The 26829-nt window shown below is 41.9% G+C and overlaps 1 protein-coding gene across 2 annotated transcripts in view; it reads left to right on the top strand.

The window, feature by feature from the left end:
• The window catches only part of STK39 (serine/threonine kinase 39), a 309082-nt gene that overhangs the window by 101521 nt on the left and 180732 nt on the right, over nt 1-26829 (top strand). For both annotated transcript variants that reach the window (XM_061201249.1, XM_061201248.1), the window contains exons 6-10: nt 8185-8294; nt 8565-8666; nt 11119-11252; nt 18893-18941; nt 19044-19109. In XM_061201249.1, coding sequence (XP_061057232.1) covers nt 8185-8294; nt 8565-8666; nt 11119-11252; nt 18893-18941; nt 19044-19109 — 461 coding nt within the window. The remainder of the gene's footprint in view (nt 1-8184; nt 8295-8564; nt 8667-11118; nt 11253-18892; nt 18942-19043; nt 19110-26829) is intronic.

Genomic DNA, 26829 nt, shown 5'->3' with positions numbered 1-26829 from the left:
CCTCATTTTATAGCTTGTGAAACTGTTGCTCAAAGGAGTGAAGTGGATGAGCAGGGAGTTTAAATGGCATCACACGTAGGCCTGTTTGATTCCAAAGTACCTTCTCGGGGTGGAAATGTGGTTCCTTGCTACTCACTGTGTCCTTCCTCGGTGCCTCTCCTCTCCCCTGTAGTTTCAGGGATCATTGATGGGGACTCACCGGGAACGGTCAGGACCCCATGGTGTGCCTCTGAACGGGGGCCACGTATCCCACACCAAGCGTGTCGCTATTTGGCCTCTTACTAGTTATGCCCACACCACTGTTAGAATAGAGAGAAAACTTCGCCTCTGAGTAAAGTGGCATTACTTCAAGCAGGAAACCAGCCTGGTGAATGTTGGCCGCCACTGTGTAGGTCTCGCCACATCCTGCCTTGGCCCGCTGGGCTCTGGGCTCTGCTTCTTGCTCTGGGTTTGCTGAGTTCGGCAGGTACCTGGAGGTGCCGCGTCCGCCTGGAGGGCTTGAGGCGTCCCCTCTGCCACCTCTGAGTCAGTGCTGCCCTGCGCTCTCTCCTGCCTGCTTTCAGGGGTTCCCAGCAGGCACGAGGCGGTGCTGCCCTTGCCTCCCCACCTTCCCGCCCCTGCAGACTTGCTTCTTATTGCTTGGAGGTCTGATGACGCCCTGAAGATGGCAAGCCTCCAGGAGAGTGAAAAGTTGTTCCTATTTAATTTACAAACAGAAATAAAACAAGCAGTAAAACTGGTAGAAAAGGCTGGGTTTAACTATACATTAAAGAAAAGTAAAATTGAGAAACAAGTGATTTGGTCAGTTAAAAAAGCGAAAAGCACTGTGCTCAAGGATGTGATAATGGGGTAAACATTGCAATCAGAAGGAAACAATACCCGGAGACTGTTGGCTTCTACATACAGGATGAATTATGGCCGGGGATTCTGCCTTGTTATTCTTCAGATGCCATGTGGGGAGAGAGTTTGACCAGAGAGGGCTGTGATCAGAACTGTGCTTTAGGAAGAGTAATTGCATGGAATAAGTCTGGATTGCAGTTGGGGGAGGCATGCCTCTGATTCTGCAATTGCTAAAGCCTTCACCTACCCTGGTCTGTGTCTTTCCTCTCTCCCCAAGAAAATCCGGGGGCGGAAAGGACACCTTGGAATTACCAGCAAACAGAAGATGATACCTTAACACAATTCTTCTATTCGTGTTGTTTATGTCATGTAATAGTCACTCTATTTAAATTAATGTCATATTTTCCCATGTTAGCTCTCACTACAAGGCTGGCATTGTGTTTAAATCAAAGCTCTGCAAAATCAAAGCGACACCCACGCCGGTTGGACACTATTGTGCCTACGGGGGCGCTGCACCACTGACACACGTTTTACTATAAAAACATGAAAAGAATGATATACGTCATTTAAAGCAAAACAGCTGTTCATGCAGTTCCTAACAGAATTAAGAAAATATTTGCTTCTGTTTTATACCCATTATCATAGTTTGCATAATTTAAATCATAATGTGCTTCTTTATATGCTTCTTCATTCACCAACATTGCATGTATAACATTTTAAGGAAACCTGTGAGGCTCAACGAAGGCCGGATGCTGGCAGCCCTGAAAATGTTCCTGGGTGTTTAGAAGTACATTTCAGTTTCTCCAGTAAAGTCTTGACTCTCTCATGAGAAAAAAACAACAACTGGGAATCAAACCAAATTATGCAGGGATTGTTTTTGATGATATAAATATGACATTTAGGATTAACCAGAGAACCTCAAGCCAGTTTTTCGATGCTGGGTAATCACAACTTGATCTCTACTCAGGGAAGAGTGTAGGAGTTGTGGAATATTAACCCCATTATTCCTTTTTGTGTTTCCTTTCCGGTACCTAAGAATACACCGAATTTTCCCAAAAAGGAGCCTGGGGCTATGTGGCTAAAACTCCTCTGTGAAGGACTGTGGATTTCATTCAGACCTTCAGTAACTTGCTATATGGTCCTTGGCAAGTTATTTCATCTTGTTTATTCCTTCCTCTTTTTTAATTCCAGTACTCACTAAATTATCACATTTCGTTAGGATTTGTCTCATCCTTTCCTTTTTCAGAGTCTCTGTTCAAATATAGGCCCTGTTGATTTTACTCCTGGGCTATGGCTGTGGTCTTCCTGCTTCTAGTCTTTCTGTTTTCCTGAACATCCCTGCATGATTTCTTTTCCCCAATTCTCCTGTTGACTAGAGAGAAAGCAACAGTAGTCCAGGGTAGTAACTGGAGCAAGTACAGCTTCCTTTACCTGCAACTCAGACTCTGTAGTTGGGCTCCTTGACAGGCTCAGTGCTTCTTCCCTTTTCCAGACCATGGCCTCTGGGGAAGAGAGGCTGCTTCTGGCAGGGAACTACCAGGGGCCCCTATAGCCACTGTGACTCCCGCTGCCCCAGACCTGCAACCAGCCACTTGGAGGTTTAAAGGGTCAGTATCTGTTGCAACCCATTTTGAATATGATTTAGGAAGCTCTGAGCTCTCAAATGTTGATTCCATTACTCTCTAGCCAAGTATGGAATGGACCTAAGCCATTTTTTTTTTCCATGCACAACTCAGGTTTCCTTTCACAGATATTAGTAGATTTTATAGATGTTTGAGGTAGGTTCGGGTTGGCTAACTCACCTACAACGTCACTCCCAGGTTTTAAGGAAATCAAGTTTCAGACCAAATTTTGCCCTTCGTTAGCAAGCAAGAACCCTAAAGAGTTCTCACAATTTATTCCGTAAGCTCAAGGAGATTCCTGCTCTCTATCCTTCTAGGTGAATGAAAAATTCACTCGAAGCCGACATGCCAACATTCCAGATGCAGTTTTCTTGTACACTTGTGCCTGGCATCTAGAATCTAACTAGGCAGAAAACTGGTTAGGGGTTTAGCTTACTCTTGGGCCTGGCTGGATTCCTTCTTTCTATTCATGCCAGATGGGGAGTATATCTAAAATATTTTAGCCACTCTCTGTGTGCTCACTACTTTGACTTTTACCAGTGAAAACCTGTTTCTAACATGCATCATGCCTATCAACAGGTGACTCTTTTCCCCAACAATAGTCCCTTTTGGGAATTCACCTGGCTCATACTTATCTATACTTAGATACGGATAACAGAAATACTTCTAGCAGCTGCCTCTGGCATCCTGAATCAAATGCTGCCAGACCCTTCTAGCACTGGGCATTCTGGCTCAGAACACCAGTCGACCACCTGGGTTGCAGTACCACAAATATAATATCACATGGTGTATATTGAAGTATTATAGGTAAATTTTAGACATCATAACAACACAGTTGGCAGACTAGTTTTGCAGGTTAAATCAGGCAGGGGGAATTGTACTTTATCGTACTTTTCCACTTTTTTTTTTTTTTTAATGAATTTGTTGCCAACGACAGCAAAAACAAGAGGTTTTACATCAAGATCTCAATGTTCGGCTTTCTCTGGGAAAATTGGGGCATCTGCAAAACCAGGGCCATTTTCCTCTATGACAGTTTTCTTTTCCAGCTGAACAGCAGACGCTTGCTTTAGACCTGGGCATGGGCTCCTGGGAAGGGCCCTGTACTTCCTAATGTCCCCCTATGCTGAGACAGATATCAAGTGCCCTTCATCATTGAGATGGAGCTATTGCTTTGCGGGACCCCCTTCCCCCCTTCATATTCCTGCCTGGGCCCCTGTAGGTATTTGAGTTTTTGAGCCATGCAGCTGTCAGACAGTTTTTCTTCTTGGCTCAACACTTGTGCTTTGCTCATGCTGCTTCTTTGTCTGGAATGTCACTTCCTTTTGGGCTCGTCTGTCCAACACTCAACCTCATCTTCAAGGCCAGGTCCAAGGCCCACTTGGAGATGGAGTCTCTCATGGCTATTACAGTCCTAGCTCTTCCACTTCTACACGGACAGCAGAGCATAGCGTTTGATTCTACACGTTCTGTTTCATGCCTTCTCCCTCCTTGATGGTAATATCCTTAAGGTCAGGAAGCATGTCCTTCTCGTATTTTATATCTACCACTGTAAAAACGTTAATGCTTATCCCCTCAGCCCAGTTATAAGGCAGAGAACAATAGCTTATTGATCTATCTAACAGTTATGATAAAGCATATTTATCCATGGTAAAAAGAAGTAGGGGAGTGTTATAAATGTGAAAATAATGTAAAAACAGGCATAACCAAGAAGCCTGAAAACAGAGCTCCAGAAAGGTTAAGTGCCTTGCTGGAGTCACACAGTTGGGGAATAGCTTAGTCTTCAGCCTAACCACTGAGCATCCTGCCTTGGTCCCTTAGGGCTGTGCTATTTCCTGGCAGATCTGCTACTTGCTAAATCAGGTAGCTGCACCCCAAACCCCTGCAGATCCTCCACAGGGCTTAGCGTTCACATATCAAAACAAGACAATTCCCAAAGTCACTTAAATCGTACGCCACAAATGAGGGAAAGGTGATGAAGGTACATCAAACTTAACCATACCCTAATGCAGAGGCAGGTGTGAAAAAGCCCCAAGGCACCAAGAGTCAGGATGCCAAAGATGCTTCTGTCATTAATAAGGACCAGCAGAGTGTCCTCTGCTGATGGTCCTCCCCTTAGTGGAGGGAACAGTGCCCTGGGATGATGCAAAGGCAAAGGCATCATCCAGGTACAGAGGCAACACTGCTGAGGGCAAGGATGGTGGTGGGTTCAGGCAATTAAAAGTAAGTAGGAGGGCCGGGGCTCAAGGCTGGAATTTGGGAGTAGTGATAGATGAGGCGGGAGAGGAAAGGGGAGTCAGATTTGCATGTTGTGCCGAGGGATTCTGACTTTATCCTGGGGGAGCAGGGAGCCTTTAAAGACTTTTAAGGAGCCGGCAGGCCTGTGACATAGCAGCGCCTGGCTGCCGCAGGCTGGTCTGGGGAAAGAAGGGAGGTGGGGACCTCGGAGGCTGCCCCAGGACTCTTGCGCTTAAACCAAGGCAGTGACAATGGGGAAGGAGAGAACTGGATGGATTCAAAAGATGTGAGAGCCTTTTTGTTACCAGGATGACCGCACTCTTTCTGGTTTGAGATGCAGTTATTCCTGGAGGCTGGCTAACTTGATGCGTAGCCTTTGATTCCATGTTGCCAGAGAAATGTTCATGGTTTCTGACCCACACGTATCTGGCTCCACTCCCCTGGGCTGTCTGGAGGTCCCCCTCAGCAATCAAGGGCGCTTTTCACTGTTTTCTGCTCTGCCGCCTCCACCTCTCTGTCACATGTAAGCTGTCTCCACAGAATATACCCGTCTTCCTGTTGACACAAGCACCCTACAAAGTTCAGTCCAAAAGTTCTCTTTCGCAGTACATATAAATCTTTTTCTATATACACTGGCCACACGTATGAGCAAATTGTACACTTATTCTGTAGTCATAGGGTGAGTAGATGTTAGGATTGGTGTTTCTGCTTCCGGAATTTTTCTTCTGAACTTTAAAGACATTTAACCATCTGTTTATGACTTAAAAGTGAGTGTTCTAAGTGGAGGCTGTGAATACAAATGTGAATCAGGAAAATACATTGAAGAGGTATTGTCAATAATGAATTGCAACTATGCATCTCTCTCAGCTGTTTTTGCAGCTTTAAAAGGTCTAATGTAATCAGGTGTTTTTTTTTAAATTTTTTATTATTTATTTATTTTTGGCTGCCTTGGGTCTTTGTTGCTGCGTGCGGGCTTTCTCTAGTTGGGGCGAGCAGGGCCTACTCTTCGTTGTGGTGCGCGGGCTTCTCATTGCGGTGGCTTTTCTGGTTGTGGAGCACGGGCTCTAGGCACGCGGGCTTCAGTGGTTGTGGCATGTGGGCTTCAGTGGTTGTGGCACATGGGCTTCAGTGGTTGTGGCACGTGGGCTTAAGTAGTTGTGGCTTGCGGGCTTAGTTGCTCCGCGGCATGTGGGATCTTCCCGGACCAGGGCTCGAACCCGTGTCCTCCTGCATTGGCAGGCGGATTCCCAACCACTGCGCCATCAGGGAAGTCCCATCCGATGGTATTTTTAAGGAATTAAAAACAATTAATGTTAACAATGGATTTTTATCTAGATTATATCTTTTAGGAAGATATATGTATATTTGGAGTGTAGAATTGCTTCAACTGCATGGAAAAGAATTTATTTTTCCTTAAAGCAACTTTTACCCATATCCTTAGTTATTTACAGATGATATGTATTTATTTAATATTATCATGTTACAAAATTATTTTAATAAAAACAGAATGTTGGATTCACCGTTAAACTTCTTTTCCGAAATACAAATGAGGTTGAAATTTATATTTTCGAAAGCCTTATCATGTTGTCTCTTCCTCTAGCCAAATATAGGAGATACTTACAAATGATTAAGTTCACCTAGCTCTTCTGTAAGAGAATGAATTTTATCTCCTCCTACCTGCAGGAGACTGGTTCAGCGGTTTCAGAGGTTTCTTTTCAGAAAGCTTGATTTTTCTGTCTGTAATATAAGAGTTCAAATAGAGTTCAGCACATACGTGCAAATTAAATTATATAGCATTTTCAGAACATACTTTTGCTCACTATTAACACGAGAGTAGCAGTTGGAATAAAGAGTCCCTTTGTCAATTTTTATTCCTTTTACTTGAAGTTGTAATCCTATTGGGATTTGAGTAAATTTAAACGTAAATAAAATGGAACAGTCAACAGATTTCAACTCAGGGAACTGGTTCCAGTGTTATTGCATAACTTAATAATGTAGATCTAACGCAAATGCTAATATTTGACCTTGGTTTGTACTTGACGTTGTTCTTTGGTAATTGCCATCATCCTGGCAATCACCAAAGGGGGCCAGCAAAGGAGAGTCATGTGAGAGCAGTTTGAAGGGGTCCACCCTGCATAATCTGCTGCAGTGTTTTGAGGTGTTGACATCCCTTTTTTATAACTATTTACCAGCTTTCTATTGAGGTGTCCTTGAGTTGGCTCTTACTGGTAGGTCTGTACTAGCCCTAAGTAGTTGGTAGTTTAACTTACTAACTGATTTTAACCATTAGTAAAACTCTAAGCACAAATGCATGCATTAATAATCACTGGGTATTCCCTCTCTACTTTCACATATACAAACATAATTTTTGCATAAATGCATGCACGTATACAGTATGCTTAATTAATTCATGTCCTCACAAGAAGAACTTCTAATATATAATGGATGTCAAGAAGAGTATTACTTCATTCTACAAACCTTTCCATCTATATCTATGAAAATTATCCAGAAAGCAAACGTTGAAAAAAACCCAGTCTTTACTGACTGGGCTTATACTTTGTGTTGATTGCTACGTGTGGACAAAACTGGGCATGTTGGCTTTATGTACCTGGGTTTGTGGATTTGCCATTATGAGTTTGGCTAAAGTGTTACAGAGCACTGTTCAAGGAAGGGCATGGGAATGTGGAAGTTGTATGTTATTCATCCTTTATTTCAAGGAAGAAATCCACTCCCCAAACATTGATGATGTGGAATTAAAGAGAAAATAATCATAATAAAAGAAAACATAAAAGGAAACACATGCTAGTTTTACTGCCTTTGGTGCTATTCTTATAAATAATTTTCTAAAATGAATCTTAGCTAAAAGCTAAGATCCTTTAATTTAGGGCTTTGGGAAGGTATGTATATTTTTATTGTAATCTTTGATGGTTAGTTATGACTTGTGATACCTTTCTGGTAGAAAATATAAAATGATATGCTGAGCTTTTGGACTGGTGAGCTTGCTGACCCATAACCTGTGATGAGGGCATTCTCTGAAGTGTAGGGCAGGGGTCCCCAACCCGCGGGCCGCGGACCGCTACCTGCCCACGGCCTGTTAGGAACCCGGCCGCACAGCAGGAGGTGAGGGGCGGGTGGGCGAGTGAGCGAAGCTTCATCTGCTGCTCCCCATCGCTCCGGCTCGCATTACCGCCTGAACCATCGGCCGTCCCTGCCCCCGGGGAAAAATTGTCTTCCACGAAACCGGTCCCTGGTGCCAAAAAGGTTGGGGAACGCTGGTGTAGGGGACGGCGGGTGGCAGGACTGCCCTGCTGGATGGCTGAGAGACCTCCACAGTGTTTGGAGCAAGTCATCACCATCGCGAGGCCCACCAGGAAAAGAGATGTTCATAAAGTCAGAATTTGTAAGCCATAATGTCTTACCTAATAAATAATGTCTTACCTAAAATTTTACCTAAAAAATAACCTAATTTTTTTTTTCTTTCTTTCAGATTTTGGGGTAAGTGCTTTCTTAGCAACCGGGGGTGATGTTACCCGGAATAAAGTAAGAAAAACATTTGTTGGCACCCCGTGTTGGATGGCCCCTGAAGTCATGGAACAGGTGAGATAAATAAATAAATAAAATAAAAGGGATGTTTTGGTTGACATAGTATAGTTGTACAATACATATCATTAGTACACTAACATTTTGTTCAAATCAATCATTTTACTAGAATGCATCGTGCAAGATTTAATTCCCGATTGCTGGACCTTAGCAAAGTAATGTCAAGGTTGTGCACACACAGCCGTGGACTTCTGACATAATATGGACCTCGTCATGTATAACATACCGGCTGTATAATTGTGTTTTTTTTCCTGCTTCCTTTCTTAGGTGAGAGGCTATGACTTCAAGGCTGACATGTGGAGTTTTGGAATAACTGCCATTGAACTAGCCACAGGAGCAGCGCCTTATCACAAATATCCTCCTATGAAAGTAATTGCTATTGGAAATATTATGTCGAGTTTGAAATATGATTTAACGGAATCCATTCTCTAATTCTCTTAAACATAGTCATGTTTCTCTTAGACCCGAGGGGAATTAATGGAGGGATGCAGCCAAGTTAAATGTTATCTGATGCTCTCAGTGGACAGAATGGGACAAAAGTAGCACAGTTCCCAGCTTTGAAGCTTGCTTTACGTTCTTAGCACAGAAGAATGTGATCAGATTGGTCGATGGACGTTGATAGATAAGACAAATGCTGGTCATTACTCTCTCTAGCACAGAATACCCCCAGCTCCCCAAGAAAAATCTAAAAATAGATTATAGTGATATCATCTTTACAGATGGATTTCCCAAATTTTCAGGCCTTTTTTCCCCCATGGTCTGTAACATTTCACTCCTGTTCTCATAGTGTCATGTTGGTGACTCATCTGAAATAAGGGAGCCCAGTGTTTTTAGGAACTAACATACATTTGGATACTATTTTTAGATTTTTGTTATTTTTTTTGGAAGTTACTCTTTATTGTTATTATTTTTTAAAATATTTATTTATTTATTTGGCTGCTTGGGATCTTAGTTGCAGCCCGCGGGATCTTTCATTGTGGCCCATGGGCTCTTCACTTCGTTGTGGTGTGTGCGCAGGCTTCTCTCTAGTTGCAGCACACGGGCTCTCTAGTTGAGGCACACGGGCTTAGTTGCCCCTCAGGATGTGGGATCTTAGTTCCCTGACCATGGATGGAACCGGCATCCCCTGCATTGCAAGACGGATTCTTAACCACTGGACCACCAGGGAAGTCCCTATTTTTTTAATTATTTAACTAGCCTACATCATTATTTCTGTTAGTTTTGAGGTGGTGGTATCAGGGCTAATTTACCCAACTGGATTTTGTTTTGTGGCTGAAATAGTTGAATGGAAATTATGAAGGTATTTTACAGAGAATATGGTCCATGTTTGTTTCAACTTTTTCCTAGGATTTTATTGGAAAAGCTTTAGGAGGATTAAAAAAAAAAAAAGACCTGAGGATAAAAAAAGTTAAATAATTTTACTGATTAAAAAGTTAATACGTTCCTATTGTAGAAAATTTGGAAGTCCAAATAAGAATAAAGATGAAAACAATCATCCATAATCTCATCAACCACAGACAATCCCTATTAAAGTTTTAGTGTAGTTCATTACATGGCTTTTCTCTATATATTTATATACATATTTTTAAAATAGTTAAGATTTGGGAGTTGTGTGTACACACCTGATTTTGTCAGCAGAAAATTTTAAATTGAGGTGTAAACAATTGAAGTGACCTTTTGGGGAAAAAACACTGAAACAGCTCTGAGGACTTTTCTTTCATCTGATTTTTCTCTATTATTTTTTCTTATTTCTTGTTTGTTTTCTTTCCCTACTTTTTCGTGTTTTCCACTTGAATCCAGTCACATTGCTAATTCTAGCCTAAAGTCCTGCAGGACTTTTCTTAAAATCTCACAGATCTCCCACTTTTCTTCGGTTTGCTATTATCCTCCACAAACAATAAACTGTCACTTTAATCCTTCATCTATTCACGCATCTGAAAGTGTTTGAACAGTGTCTTGGCATGTATATCATTTGCATAAATTAAGGCTGATTTATGCATTAATAAGGTTTTTTTTCATTTTATAGGTCAATAGTTTGCTACAAATTCTACACTTTTTAAAAAAAGAACAAATAATTTTGACGTTAGTGTAAAAGAGTGGAATTTTTTACCTTTTCGATGTGAAAGCTGTGTTTTGATTTTGTTTTGTCCCTTTCCAAAAGCAGCATGGCCTTTTGTTCTGGTTATGGTTTTTAGTAACTCACTTGTGTCCTAGCTATCTTTCAGTGTCTTACTGTCTCAGTTTTGCCAAGCCTTTAAGCAATTTTCTGTATGTTTTTTCATTTAAAAAAAAAAAAGGGAGACCATGTGTTACCTCTTGGGATGTTGTGGATTTATTTTTAGGGCTGGTAATGTATTACAGAAGCCTTGAGTACAGGCGGTCCCTTACTTAGGAATAACCTGTATACGTGAACGTTCCCTGCTGCTCTGGCCCTCTCTTTCTCTACCCTCCACTGCCCCCTTTCCCAGCCAGAGCACAGCCTGCACTAAGCCGGTGCTGGAGCTAAGTGCTCCTGCAGGCCTTGTGAGAGCTAGTTCCCAGGAAGCCCTTGTCCTGGCCCCTTTGGGAGAGCACTCTTAACACATAGAGCAGATTTTGTAAATTCTGTCAATGGAATAACAAAAAGGTTAAAGGGCACGTGAACAGATTTGCAAAGGGAACTGAATACTTTGAATGCACACTTTCTAGAAAATGAAAATCATGGGGAAGCAACGTTTGTACCCAGTCAAGGAGGGTCTTTGAGGCTTTGCTGAAAAATGAAAAACTCAGTTGTAGCAACTGCTGTCCTGAGATCCTGTCTTCCTGTTTGTTCCTGCTGCAGGTGTTGATGTTGACTTTGCAAAATGATCCACCCACTTTAGAAACAGGAATAGAGGATAAGGAGATGATGAAAAAGTACGGCAAGTCCTTTAGAAAATTACTTTCACTGTGTCTTCAGAAAGATCCCTCCAAAAGGTATGTCAAACTGAGTGGATGAGTGAGTGACCGTGACTGGGTGGTGTCATGACAAAGCTTGGTTTGTGGATGGGGAAGGGCTGTGTGAGGAGTCCTGAAGTTTAGTTCTATCTAGTTCAAGGGAAATCCAGCTCTGGTCCCCAGATTTCCAGCCTGTTAGTGGAAGCTTGGGTCCAAAAGGGAGAGAAGTGAGTGAGGACGAGGGAGAGGCAGAGGAAAGTTTTCCGTGTTAATAAGATTGGTTGTGCTTGTTAGGTATGGGCTCTGTCATCAAAGGAAATGAAGTAAAACAGAAATCAAAAGCAATTGGCAGTGGTGAATTCAGAAGCCTAGCTAATATTCTGCACTGTGTAGGTTGCGCTGACCTCTCAGGATTTGAATATCCTGCCAGCTCCAGTCTAAACCAGGCAGAGCTATTGAATTTTGCATGAGCTTCCTTTGAGTTGCAGAACAAGTTGTTTGTGCTGTTTAAAAGATTATCAGTAAAGAAGATTAACATTTTTACATGCAAAAGATTAATCGTATAAATAGAAGCAAATGGTTTTAAATTAACTTTAGTATTTCCTCTTTATTCTTGGGTTATTGCCCTGCACTGTGGTATGTCTGTTTTCTGAGTTTTGCTTCTTCTTCTTCATTTCTGTGAGTTTGAAATATCCTGGGTAGTGATAGTAGAGCCCAGTGTCCTTTGTCACTTGAAGGAGAATGTTAATGACATGAACTGAGCATAAACCTTGGCTGGGTAGAGTCCCTTTGTAGTGCTTGGCTGTGTGCTGTATTGTCCTAACGTACAGTGAACTTGGATTACACACCTGGAGAGGCTGCTGAGAAGTTACTGGCTACCCTCATCCACCCAGGACTCCAACTTGATACTTATGTTCTAAAACATAAAAACTGGCTTCTCTTTTGGAACTTTCTTTTTCAGGTAAGGACCCTGCTTTTCGAAGGATTCCTTTATTCTTAAGTTCTTTATGAAACTTAAGCCTTTTGCCTTCACACAGTGATCTACTGTTTGAGCAGGCTACCCTTCTCTAGAATAAACACAGTTTCCATTATTTTACCTGTTCTTTGTAGCAACTCTGTTCATTCCTTTACATTTTACTGAATTTGCCTTGAATCTTTTCTATATCAGTTACCTTTCTCATGGAGCCAGTTCTAAAGACTCTTTGCTGTTACGCATCTTGAAGTTATTTATTGTAAAAGGGGTGCAACACTTGCTTGCCTTCCCCTTGTATTTGGTGTCATCTCCAAATGTAAGTTTTTAGCATCACCAAGGAGACAGAATTTGATCCTCTAAAGCCCAGTGAGAGGAGAACTCGTTTTCCCCATTAGAAGGACTGGGTTGTGACTGATGGTCTTTGTGATTCTCAAAATAGTTGAGATTCCACCTAGTGGTGGTGATGTGTAATGCCGCACAATTCCAGCTCTTTCAAAAAGATTCTGTAGGGTAGAACTGTTAGTGTACTAACTGATAAATATATTTCTTTAGGAGACTTATAATTTGGTCAAAATAAATTAGATTAGACCGTCATACATTATATTTAAGAAGCCATCCTTACTTCTCAATAATCTTGAAAGTCTTTCCAGGTTTTATTTATTATATGAGGTCAAATATCAGGTTCCCACCACCCCACCAAACAACAACAACAACAATAATAACAACAAAAGTTTTAGAAGAGAGCCATACAGAATTTATTCGAATTCTTACAACATCTTTCCCTCAGAGTATTCTCTTGGTAACATTATTGATTTACAAAGTATTAATAGGTTAAGAACTTCTGTTAGATATTTTCTGTATAATGTAATCTCTTCTCACTATTGTGCAATTGTCCTCTATAACAAACAGAGAGTGTCACTGGTGCACAGACTTTCCAGGTGATTTTTTTCTTGTAATGAAAAGACACGATGCGGGAAGTTTGGGGAAAAAAGATTCAGGAAATGTGAGAATGGAAAAAAGCAATATTATAATTGTTGAATTATTTATTATACAGGATGCAATTAAAAATATGTATTCATGACTGAATTAATAAGTAAACATTTAATTGCTGTGCAAATCTGAAAGAAACCTGCGAGTATTTTTTATCTTCTCTGCCTTTGTTTATATTGTCCAAAGATTTTTTTCCTCTTCTCTTGTCCCCCTTCCACCTGTCTTTCAATACTTAGTTCAAAGGCCCCAGGTTCTCAAAGTTAGATACATCTGGGTGTGATTACTAGCCCTACATCATCTGCATGACTTAGTTTCCTTGTCTGTAAAATGGGCCTAATAACACCACGTCATAGGGTTGCTATGAGGATGGAGATGATGCCCTTAAAACAGAGAACACAGTGCCGGAGCATTCCTAAGTATTCAGGAAATTGGGATTGCCATTCATTATTTGCCTTTTCTTCCTGACCAAGTAGAGTTGTTGCAACCTCGAGTTTCCTGCAATATGTTGATGATATGTCTCTTGTAGCACTTATCACACTGTGTACATTTATTGACTTACATATTCAATTTCCTCATGAGTTTCTGAGTTTTTTAGAAGGAGAATCTGTGCCTCTCATCTTTCTATCTCTCTTTTTGTCCACAGTGACTGGTCTGTATTACGTACTCAGTGGTATTTCTTGAACACCTGCAAACAATTGGGAGCTTGCAATTTGGGGATGATATGGACTCATTGAAAAGAGTTTCGGAACCAGACCAGATTGGAGTGGGTTGAGGAGTGAAGGCAAGAGTTTCGATCATTGTATTTATTTCTGTTGCCAGCATATAGATCCTCTGCTTGTAATCTAAAAGCAGTTGACTAGTACTGAAATCCTGGTCTTGCTGAGTACCTTTTTAGCAATGAATGAAAACATTTATCACAGGGGAACAGTGACCAGGACAGAATCATTCCTATGCTGGAGCCCTCAGGCTAGCTGAGAAGGAGCTGTGCTTTCTGTCAACCTTGAGAGCTCGTGGAACTTTCCTATTGCCTGAGAGCTGGGTGTCAGAGCTGTTTGCCTCATCCAAGTCTGTGCCCTGCATTTGCATAGGTAAAGATTTGCTTATATTTGCATAGCAGAACATTTTGCTATTCTTAAAAAAAATGAGCCTTAATCTTGAAGGTTATATACTTCATATGGATGGCAACTATAAAAGTAACTATCATTTCTTTTGAGCAACAAAAGGGTGGATGTTAAATCCATAGATTTAATCCACTGGAAAACATAGATAAATCCACTGGAAACATATAAAACTTGAATATTTCTTCTGAGGGAAGGGGTGGGGTGAGAAATGCAGCTCTGCCAGAGGTCAATGTATTGTTAGTTCTAAAAATTTGCATTTTAATTTCTATTTAAACCGTATCATATTCATCCTGAATCCTTTGAAAATTATTTTAAGTCTCAGTGGACTTTGATTCATCCATATGTATTGGAATCCTTTAAGGGATTTTCTTCTGAGAATGTTGGTACTTGCAGACTTCCACATTGTTTTTAAGGATTTAAAATTGAATCATTATTCAAAGCCTGGGCCATCATTTTGGTTGCTGGTATAGCATTTTAGCATTTCTTGTAAAATGGTGTTTGTGTTTACATTATATTGTATTTCTTGATAATTGTTAGTGGACATGTAAGACAGAATGGTGCTTGCAGAATTCTTTCTTCTGTAGTACTCGGCTAAGAGGCAGGCAGCACTGATGGTTCCACATTAACCCTACACTAGTAATTTCTATAGCATAAGACTAAAACAAACAGAACACGCAAAAACCCTAAAATCAGACGGGCAGCACACATCTTGGCTTTTCTCATACCTTCTAATCACTTTCTTCCCTTCCTCATTTTCCTCATTCTTTCCACTTCCACTTTTCCATACTTTTTATGGAGACAGTTTGGCACATGTAGGATTCAACTCCAAAAAGCACCTGCTATTTAGTTCTCTGTATAGAGTAGAAATTACCTATTATTTAACATAAATATTAAGCCTGTTAAAAAAAGGAGTGTGGCTTCTTAAACCACTTCTCCTTTCTCATGTCATTGTGTTTCTGTATCTGTTGATGAAGGCTGAGGGTGGAGTCCAGAGGAAAGAGTTTTCTCTGCAGCATGCTTTTCCCCTTTACAGTTTTGGTTACCATTGAAATGACCTTGCTGGGGAAGGGAAAGTATTCCCAGCCCTGTGTCTCCAGGTATGCCTGGCATTTCCCAGCCTTCTCTCTACATGGGTCCTACACTTGACCCTGGGATGAGGAGGGAGGAGGTGGGGTGCGGAGGAGAGAGGGGGGTGTCTGTGGCCCCCCTCCTCAGTGCCTCCTGTGCACAGACGCATCCCTCGCCTTTTCTTTTTTGTTAGCCTGAGTCTTATTTTCATTACATCATTCTCCTGCTCTCTACCATATTGAGTAGATGCTTAGAGTGCTGACTAACTCTGGCTCCAGAAGCTGTGGTTTGGGGCTCCAGTGTCTAGTGGCATCACTTTTACCCCATATTTGATTATAGCATGAAACTGAGCTATAGCAGTTTTGTGCTCTGTGTTAGGCTTTGGAGATATAAAAAATGAATACCGTGTGGTCCCTTTCTTGGAAAGGCTTATAACCTCGTGGGGGTGGAGGCAGGGAGATACAGCAACAGATGATTGCAAAGTGTGGTGGATTGGTGTGTGAGCACCAAGGTGGGAGCAATGAATTCTGCTACTTGTAGGACCTGGGAGAAACACCTCTGAAGACGGATGGCGTTTAAATGGGTTCTTGACTGACGAGCAAAAGTGTGCCAGTTGGTCACAAAACATTCTAAAGCAAGAAAAGCAGTGTGTGCTTTGTCATGAAAGAACAAGAGATGGCTGAGACCATCACCGTAGCTGGAGGATAGAGTTCACGTGGGGCGTGATGGGAAATGGGGCTGGAGGAGTCGGGGTCTCAGACCACTGAAATCCATTAGGAGGGATAAGAAATTGTTTTCGTTTAGAAGCCAGCTAGGGAGCAGTGTGGATGATGGGTTGGAATGAGGAAGAGAGAAGTGGCAGACAGACTCACCGGGAGGCTGTGTCGTAACACTATTGACCAGAGGGGATGAGGGTTTCTACCAAAAGAGTGGCCTTGAGTTCCTTCATCATCTTGATTTTCTTAGGTTTCTTTTCTTTTCAGTCTAAAAAGTTAAATCTAAGCTATTTTGTGTGCCTCTTTTTAAAATTTTGTTTCGTATGGTAAGGTACCAAACATGGTCAGTCCCTTGTGTAATGGTTCCTCTTATATGTTTTCTCAGTAGCCCTCTCCTTTCCCCAAACACAATTCACGTGTTTGAATGTTCTGACCTTCCTCTTACAGTCTGACAGCACACTCTAACTCTTATCTGACAGATGGTAAGTTGCTGCGGGTAGTATTTATGTCTGTCATAGTCATTAGAGTGTGCCTAGCACCTAACACGATGCCTGACAAACTGCAGATGCTCAGCATATATTTACTGAGAGAATGAAATGATGAGTTTGGAGGAGCTGGAAGCCAAAAACTTTGCCAATAATCACTAAGAGTAGTCTACATTAAAGAGACAACCAAAGTTAAATCACTTCAGTTATCCTTTTTAGTTCTAGTGCCTGGTAAACAAGGTCCAAAAACAAGGTCCAAGGTACAAATTCATGAATTTGTGAACCAGCTTACCAAGGGATACGGAACACAAAATGTAAAGCGTGGCCCACCTGTCGTTTAGACCTTTGTTTACTCCAGGCGATTAGCAATTAGGGGCCCTTGGTTGCAGTGGCTATGGCGATTTGGGGTTCTTTGTTAGGTTCCCCCTAACCAGTGTTCCACTTGAAATTGAGGAAAAGAGCAATAACAATTGAAAGAGAAAATTTCTTTGCACAGAAATACAGTTTATGGCCCCTGCAGACTTACACAGTTTGTATACCGTTGCACTTAATGATGTTTCTCAATTCTTTTATACGCTTGGGTTTTGTCCCTGGAAACATTTTAGTGGAGCTTCCTGGTTCAAAGCACTGGTTTCCAATCTCTTCAAGTGTGAGGACTCCCTTTAAACTTGGATCCCCTTAACACAATAGTCTTGGTCCCTTTGGCAGCCACTGCCCGAGAGGAGACCTAATGGTATTCAGTCATGCTTCCCTCCTCCCTCCCAGTTTTTTATTATGAAAAATTTAAAACATACAGAAAAGGTGCAAAAATTGTACAGTGTTTGCTTCTACACCAACACCGAGATTCAACAATTATTCCCATTTCCCATATCTGCTGTCCCTATTTACCCACATTTTATTTGCTGAACAGTTTGAAAATAAGTAACAGATGTAATACCTCAGCTTGCATTCCCTCCAAATACAGACACGTTCCTACGTAACCACAATGCTTTTCCACACTAAGTAAATGAACAGTAATTTCCTAAAATTGTCCTACACCTAGCACACTCACCTATCTCTATTTCTAAATGTCTCTTGCAGCCTCTCCCCATCCCGTTCAAATCAGGACTCAGGAGAGGGGCATGTGTTGCATTTGGTTGTATGTTCCTTTAAGTCTGTTTTAATGTAGAAGACTCCCCTTACGTCTCCCCTTTTCTTCTATGACACCGACTTTTTGAAGAGATCAGACCAGTTGTCTTGCTGACTGTCCTATCCTCTAGGTTTATGTGATTCTTCCTGCATGGCTGCAGGAACTATTGATGAAAGAAGCTATTCTTTATGGAAGAGTGCCAGTTATTAAACGTAGAAGGAATGAGAGAAGTAGAAAATCAGTGTTCTGCCACCTCCAATGAAATGATTATTTAAGGCAAAGATGCTAAAATCATCAGGTGAAAGTTTCTCTGGAACAGGATATTCATATCGTGGCAATGTATTATCCAACGGAATACTTGCCAATTGCAGTGGCGAAAACTTACCTTTACCATGAAGAGATCTTGGGCCTGGGGACCATGCAGTTAAACTTGGCATCCCTCCCGCTGAAATAACCTATCATTATGTGTCTCCCACATGCTGCAGTGAGATGTGTGTCATCTATGACGTGTTCTTCCCCCAAATGCTTGTGTCAACCTAGCCAAGCCTTCAGACCCAACTTGCAGTTTATGGGAAATACAGGACAGAGAAACAAGTTAAATGACACCATGAGGAAACAATCAGACCAATCCCATAATGCTTTTAAATGAATTTGCATTCTGTTAATCACCATTACCTTCCCCTGAAAAACAGTAGTCCATGGACACTTGAGCCCGGGTTACTCGGTGGCCAGACAGAGCTTGTACACATGCTGCGTGGTCCCCTTGCAGAAACTGCTGTTCTTGGGGAATCATAGAACACTGTGGACACAGTTTCTTTGATAGGGTCATATCGTAGCTTGTACTGCTTCTTAATAAATACAGGGATTTAGCTCACAGACGTGTCAGTCTGCCACCTTTTAGAAACACTGAATTCACTTAGTGAAGTGTAAGGATGAAGGATGGAAGATTGATCATGCCCCAAATATTTAACTTACAGGAGTTTATGTAGAGGAGGAGTTTTGCAGTAGAGGTGTTTGGAAGGAACTGGAAAATTGGCACCATTTAATTTGGTGCCAGCTTATGATTAATTTAGTCTGTGGCTTTGCTATTCCTGAAACTGGTCTTCCAGAAAGACTCTAGGATTAAGTTGTTTCGTCAAGGCAGTGTCTTTATTGAGTGGTCATTGTTTCAACTCTAATTTATTATTGATCTTTCAGGCCCACAGCAGCAGAACTTTTAAAATGCAAATTCTTCCAGAAAGCCAAGGTAACATGCTTAAAAACCCAAGTAAATCTGCTATTTTGAAATCACTATGAATTTCAGTGTATTGTATTTGATGTTAAACTGTTGGGAATATTTGTTTTGCAGAACAGAGAGTACCTGATTGAGAAGCTGCTTACAAGAACACCAGACATAGCCCAAAGAGCCAAAAAGGTAAGTGCCATGAGCCCTCCTGCCCCAGTGGGAGCTGCTCCCCATCCAGGGAAATGGAGCCTATAGAAAAATAGGAAAAAGATTTCCACATACTCAGGATATGTTATGTAGAGGTTATCTGATCAGCGATTACTCAGATAACTGAATTTTGCCTTTTGGTTATCTCAGCCTGCTGCTATGTGTTTGGGTGTGAAGCTCAAATGACTTCATTTTTCCACTTATCGGCCTATTTAAGGAAGGTCAGAGGGGAGGGGCTTGTGTTGAGGCTTAAACACTGGAGAGGTAAAATATCTTTGAATATCTTTTGGGGCGGGGGGGGGGGGATTTTACTGAAGAGGAACAGTCATTTTAAATCAGTTTGAAATGACAAAACAAAAAACATAACTTTTGTTTTTAATGGTTATTTTGAATATCTGTGGGATACAGTTTCTTTCCTCATAAAAGACCCATGATTTTTTTGTAGTCTACGCTGTGTGAACTAAATTATGCTAATAATTACCTGAAAAACTTTCCATTCTAGTATTTAGATTTTTTTAAATGGTATGTATGTGTGAGTGTATTTATTTATGTGTTTTTACCCAGAGTTTTATTTATTTGTTATTACAGATTTCATCATGGTATGAAACCTAACAAAATTTAACCTCTGGTTTGGTTTGGTTTAGTTTGATTTGAAAATTATATTAGATATTTATAATTTAAAACATTAACATAGTCAACAGATTTAGAAAGAGGAAGCTTCTTTGTTTTTTTTTTCCTTTTTACAATTAATAGTTATAGGGAAAGGTGATATGAATCTGAGTTGTCTGCTCTGTAAATAAAATTGACAAAGAAATAGGCATGAGAGATTGCATCTCATCATAACTAGGTGTGGGTGACTTGGACAGTTAACTTCCAGACATTGCCCTTTCTAAAACATTGGGTATGAAATACATTTAGCTGATGCATTAGAATTGCTTTAAATAGATTTTAAAATAGACTTCAAGAAATGACCCATTCTGTGTGGGTATCTGAGCCCCTCTCCTGGACCCGCAGAATCCTTTGGAGTGGGCTGGTTCTCAGGCTGTGGGCCTGGGCCAGGGATGGAGGATTGCTGCAATGACTGCGGAGACCTGAGCCAGGGTTGGTCTCTGGGACGGCTCAGAGGGAAAAGTGAACCTTTGATGGTCCATCAGAGTGGCACATCCCAAGGGGCAGCACAGAGAAGCTGAAGCTTCAGTTTGAGGCAACAGAAAGTCAAAGTGCCCAACGGAGTGCGAGGGCTCCATCCAGAGGACTGAAGGGAGGTGCCTGGAGCACTTCTCTGGGGTGTCGGAGTCTAGCATGGGGCCTTTTGATCAGATAACTAAAACGCCAACCAGAGTTGAAGGAAGCTGTTAGAAAGCCATTGATTTGTACAGTATGTGTCCCCAAAGGACATTGTTTTTGGGTTCCCTCTGATCTCATCCTGTCGCTGTTCCCCGGGAGGAACTTTCCCAGGCCTGCATCCTTCCCGGAGCTCCAGCCTCACACCTCCAGCCCCCTGTGCAGTGTTTCCAAACTGTGTGTCTTCCCTCCCAAACCTCATCTCCCTGTGCTCTCTGCTGCTTTCTGAGCCACCCGACCTCAGAGCTCTGGGATGATTTTTAGGCCTCCTTCTTTGTCTTCCCCATCTAAACCGGCTCCAAGTCCTCTCCACGTTTCCCTCTGCAATGTTGCTTGGAACGTTTCCTCCTGTTTTTAATTGAACATTTGCAGTGGATTTCTAACTACTCTCCTCCCCCACCCCATTCCTCCTTAGACACTAGTGCAAGATTAACTTTCTAATCGTGGCACTTAATTGCTCAAAAATGGTTTCCAAAATTAAACAAACACAAAAGGAGATAAATGGGGGGGGGGGGGAAGGTTCCTATCAAATAAAGTCCAAGCCCCTTAGCCTTGAATTCATGGCACCATTTCAACTTCCCGCCTTATGCAGTTGACCCTTGAACAACCTGCCAACCCTCTGCGCAGTCAAAAATCAGAGTACAGTTTATAGTCGGCCCTCTGTATGTGTGGTTCCTCTGTATCTGCGGATTCAATGAATTGTGGGTTGTGTTGTACTGTAGTATTTACTATTGAAAAAAATCCACGTATAAATGGACTTGTGTACTTCAAACCCGTGTTGTTCAAGGGTCAACTATATTCTAAACTCCAGGGAAAATTGAACCATCTGTAGTTCTTACTACATAACCCATACTTTCCTTTGAGATTCCATCAGTGAAGAATCTGTTCAGGCTCTCACTTTGTTTTCTTTTCTTTTTTCTTTTTTTAAAATTTAGATTATTTATTACATATTATTACATATTAGTGTGTTGTGCATTCCAAATTCCATTTTGCACGTATCTTAAACAATAAGCAGCCAGAGTTTCGGGAGATATGATTTTCCAAGCATGTCTTCTGCCCTTTTACTTGCTCCTCAGGGCTTGTTTTGTCATCCATCCCTTCAAATGTAAAATGGCCACACAGCTGAGAGTCACACAAAGGAGGAAAGGGAGAATATAAATTAGTTCTTTAAACGTCTTAATAGAGAAGACAGGGGCCCATAATAATGCTCTTCTGGCTCTCCAGCTTCATTAAGTTGGCTGTTTTCCTGTCATAATTCTCATTTTAAAGTGCACTTTGGTTATCAGCTATATTCTACTCCTTGCCAGTAGCTTCCGTGGCAGGTATGCTGTCCTGGTCAGCATCAATCAGTGTGTGTCTTGTTCATAGTAAGTGCCCACGAAATGTCTGCTGACTCAATGAATACATGCTTCAGTGGACCAAGGAAAGACCATTTGAAACTCTGTTTGTCACTCACTTGAACCCCCCAAGTGCTTGGCATATACTTGTTCCTAGGCTTCCTGTTAATAATAGACAAACTGCCCTCATTCCCCTGGGCTCATGATGTTGATAAGCAGCCATACTGTTCCTTGTTTGAAACTCCTCATTCAGGCTTACTGGCCACTAGGAAGTAAATATTATTTTAATTGCCATGTGCGTTGAAAACCTTTGTGGCACTATGTCTTTGCTTGTCTTAGGTCCTTATAGTGTTTAAGTAAATTTAATTTAAAAGTTGATACAGGGGAGTCCTTAGTGTTATTTGTGTTATTCATCCTTGGACTTGTCTTTATCGGCATCTGCTCAGCTGTCTCCCTTCCTGTTTGCTGTGGTGCCCACTAGTTGATGGTGCTCTAGTTTCTTGGTGGGGATTTGTTCCTTAGAGGATAACTGTTGATGTTGGTCCCTTGACTTTTGTCACCTCAGTTTGTTGTTTTTAAAACAGGAACAGACAGTTCATTGATATACCAGTGTTTACGTGACAGCTGGGCCTGTTGACCAAGCTCTGGATATTTAGGCAACCATGTTGATTTGAAATTTGTTGTCATAAACCATAGTCTCTGCTTCTCCTCCTTTATGGTAATCAAAATTAAGAGCTATTTTTCAGTAACATGAATAACTCTCATATTTAAGAGAGAGAAGGACTGGTATTGTAGCTGCTCTCAGGAGGTCCTGTGGAGCCCATCAGCGTGGTCTTTTGGTGCGACAGAGACAGAGGCTTATCATATTCATGTTTGCCCAGAATGTGAAGCATTAGTTGAGAGCCACATAATTCCATGTGGGTATGTGATCTTGTCTGCATCCACAATGACTCCTCTAAATCAGGAAAAAAATATTAAAAAATAGAAACAGACCAGTGTGTCTTCTCTGGTAATTTAGTGACATAAAATGATTTTTTTTTTGGATGTGTTAATTGCAGAAATCAGGGATATTTGTGTTTTTTTTGTTTTTTTTCTCTTGAAGGCAGCGTATTTGGTCCATTCTGGGTTCTTTGGCTAAAAGGTAGTATTGTTTAGGGATCATCTTAATTTTCTCTTGCCTTGATTTTTCTGTCTGTGAAATAGAAATTCTGTCTGACCCCAGGAATGTGATAAAGGGTAAAGGGAGATTTGATGTTTCTGGACCTCAGCACACTCTGTAAATTCTAAATGAGAACGTGCTAATAATGACCCATGAGAACAGGGTGAAGTTCAGCTGTATAACTTCTTTTCAACTTTTCGCTTATCCTTGTGCATGAGAAGAAAAGGCTTCATAGCCATTAGTCCTTCTCTTGTGGCCTTTTAGCGGCCCGTCTCCAGCCACCTTTTGAGGTTTGAAAGCTTGACCGCGAGGTGTTCCACCATTTACGCTACTGGAATCACTGGGTGGAGAAGGTGTAAGTCATTCTGTTAGAATCAAATGCAGATGCTTCAGGCTGTGTGCACTTACTGTAGGAACATCTAAGTGTCAGAGTTGGCTGATGTCTCTATTTTACGTTAGCAAAATGAACCTTGAGTCACCACACTCACACTCATATCATATACTTTTCTGTGGCTAAAACCCATTGATGCAGGGCAGGGCAGGGGCAAAGGGATGTCTAAATGCCAACCGCTTAGCCAAACGTGTATTGGCCAGAAAAAGGATGAGGTGGGGAAGTGTAATACACAGTGTATCTTTTTATTATGGTTGTCTGTGTTTTCATGGGAAGTGGAGTCACTGGAGGATTTTTGGTTTGAATTTTCTTTCTTTTTTTTTTCTTAATAAATTTATTTATCTGTTTATGGCTGCATTGGATCTTCATTGCTGTGCACGGGCTCTCTCTAGTTGCAGCGAGCAGGGGCTATTTTCCGTTGTGGTGTGCGGGCTTCTCATTGTGGTGGCTTCTCTTGTTGCGGAGCAGAGGCTCTAGGCGCGAGAGCTTCAGTAGTTGTGGCATGCAGGCTCAGTAGTTGTGGCTCGTGGGCTCTAGAGCGCAGGCTCAGTAGTTGTGGCGCACTGGCTTACTTGCTCCGCGGCATGTGGGATCTTCCCGGATCAGGGCTGAAACCCGTGTCCCCTGCATTTGCAGGTGGATTCTCAACCACTGCGCCACCAGGGAAGTCCGGTTTGAATTTTCTTAATTATGAAATTGAGAAGTTAGAAATGGTTAGTGATTATCAGAAGGAGGAAAGGGGTATTGTATCACTGCTACATTTGGGCGGAACCATTGTGAGTTGGAAAAACTAGGGTGGTATTTGTGGGTACCAGAATTTCTTATATCAGTCTCTAAGATTGTTTTCATATTAAGGACGCAAGGCTGTTGGTACGTTTTGATCCTCCTGTGTGTGTGCTTAGGAATCAGTAGGTAGGAATATTACAATTCACATTTATTTAATACTTGACATGTATTGATAACTTCTACTATTTTTACTTTTTGGTTTTTTTAAAAATAAATTTATTTATTTATTTATTTATTTTTGGCTGTGTTGGGTCTTCGTTTCTGTGCGAGCGCTTTGTCCAGTCGCGGCGAGCGGGGGCCACTCTTCATCGCGGTGCGCGGGCCTCTCACTGTCGCGGCCTCTCGTTGCGGAGCACAGGCTCCAGACGCGCAGGCTCAGCAGCTATGGCTCACAGGCCCAGTTGCTCCGTGGCATGTGGGATCCTCCCGGACCAGGGCTCGAACCCGTGTCCCCCGTATCGGCAGGCAGACTCTCAACCACTGCGCTACCAGGGAAGCCCTACTTTTTGTTTTGAAATAATTTCAGACTTACAGAAATGTTACCATAATAGTACAAACATTTCTGTGTGTATTTTCTCTCACTCTTTCTTTTGGAATGTTTCAAAACTATAGACATGATGCCCTTTATCTTTAAATATACTTCAGTGTGTATCTTCTAAAAACAAAGACATTCTTTAACATAAGAGTATAATTGTCAAAATCAGGAGATTAACTAACAGTGACAGGATTACTTTTCAGATCTCATACCAATTTTGCCAATTTTGCCATTGGTCATTTACCTAGTCCAGGATCCAATCCAGAATCATGTAGTTGTTATGTCTCCTTTAGTCTCCTTTAATCTGGAATAGTCTTTCTTTTCCTTTTACAACTGTGACACTTTTGAAGAGTACAGGACAGTTATTTTGTAGACTGTCCCTCAGTTTGGGTTTATCTGATACTTCTTCACGATTAGATTCAGTGTATGCATTTTTGACGGGAATATCTAGGAAGTGATGCCACATTCCTCTTGGCATATCATGTTGAGAGGCCTATGATGTTGATTTAGTCCTTTACTGGTGATGTTGCCACATGCGTAGGGAGGTATCTGCCAGCTTCTTCACTGTAAACAAAATTACCTCTTAATAGAAAGAATTCATTAATATTACATTCCTTCTTTATATTAAACATGAAAAAGTAAGGTGAATGTACTGGGTCATTAGTCTTTTTTCAAGGAAACGTATCTGCTTGGTGTCATTATGGCTGTGCATTCATAGGATGTTAATGATAGGATTTCCCTATGATTTCTGAGCAATCTTGCAGACAAGGAGCCCTTTGCTAGTGTGTGACGTTCACATTGAGGTGGGAGGTGGCAATGGTGCTGCTCCAGACTCTGCACCGGGTCTGGAAGCGGAAACGGTTGGATATGTGTCCTCTGTTGGGTGAGCTGCCTAATCTGTCAAATGGAGCCGAGGACACGGACGTTGTGCTGCCCTAGGGGTGAGAGGTGATCTGCCCAGGGAGTCTGGTGCTGTGTTTGACTCATAGCGGGCGCTCAGTCCAACAGTGGATGCCGTGACTATCATGTAAATAAGGAGAATGATTTTTGCGGGTATAGGAGACAGGCATTTTAGAAATATATAGTGAAACAGGGAGTGAGGAAAGAGGCCTGGTCGCGGGCAGGTGGGGGTGGGTGATGTGGGTGTTTGTCTATTGCTGTTGCTTTGGGCGGAATGGACTAAGAGCCCATGGACGCCTACAGGAAGAAGGAAAGAATGACGGCCGTTATTTCATCTCCATTGCCTATTCACCTGTCTTCACGTGTTCTTTTCTGCCCTATCAAAGTACTGACAGTGGGCAAGGGCCAGGGCGTTCCCTCTCTGTAGCAATCCCCTCTACTGGGTGAAGTGCAGGATGGGTGTTTGTAAAGAGCCTAAGAGTAGTAAGAGTTAAATGCACACAGAGCTGTTATCCTTTTACAGCTTTTAGATTGCTTTCGTAATACTTCGTAAATATTCCTTATTTATTTTAAACAATTGTGCTCCAGGACAGGTAGGGCAAGTATTATTATTATTATTATTTTAAAATTTTAATTTATTTATTTATATTTATTTTTGGCTGCGTTGGGTCTTCGTTGCTGGATGCGGGCTTTCTCTAGTTGTGGAGAGCAGGGGCTACTCTTCGTTGCGGTGCGCGGGCTTCTCATTGCGGTGGCTTCTCTTGTTGCGGAGCACAGGCTCTAGGCGTGCGGGCTTCAGTAGTTGTGGCTCACGGACTCTAGAGCGCAGGCTCAGCAGTTGTGACGCACGGGCCTAGTTGCTCCATGGCATGTGGGATCCTCCCGGACCAGGGCTCAAACCTGTGTCCCCTGCATTGGCAGGCGGATTCTTAACCACTACGCCACCAGGGAAGCCCAGGGCAGGTATTGTTATCACGTGCTGCAGAGGAAAGCATGAGAGCTGAAATGATTGGCTTAAAGTCAATCATTTGACTAGTTAAGAGGCAATTCTTATTTCTGTTTCTGTACTCTTTCCACTGAATCATACCTCAGAAGGAAGAAGAAAAGGGAGAGGGTGGGCAGAATTAAATGGCACAAGTAGGAAAAGCGGGCTGACGGGGAGGCACATTTGTCATTCTCAGAGCCTATAGTCTGCCATCTAATACACACTGATGGGGCAGGGGTGTCCACGCCATTCATGGGCACAAGGA

This window comes from Eubalaena glacialis, chromosome 1 (assembly GCF_028564815.1).
Source record: "Eubalaena glacialis isolate mEubGla1 chromosome 1, mEubGla1.1.hap2.+ XY, whole genome shotgun sequence".
NCBI classification, from domain to species: Eukaryota; Metazoa; Chordata; class Mammalia; order Artiodactyla; family Balaenidae; genus Eubalaena; species Eubalaena glacialis.
Note: the sequence above shows the minus strand (reverse complement) of the source record. Positions and strands in the feature narration are given on the sequence as shown.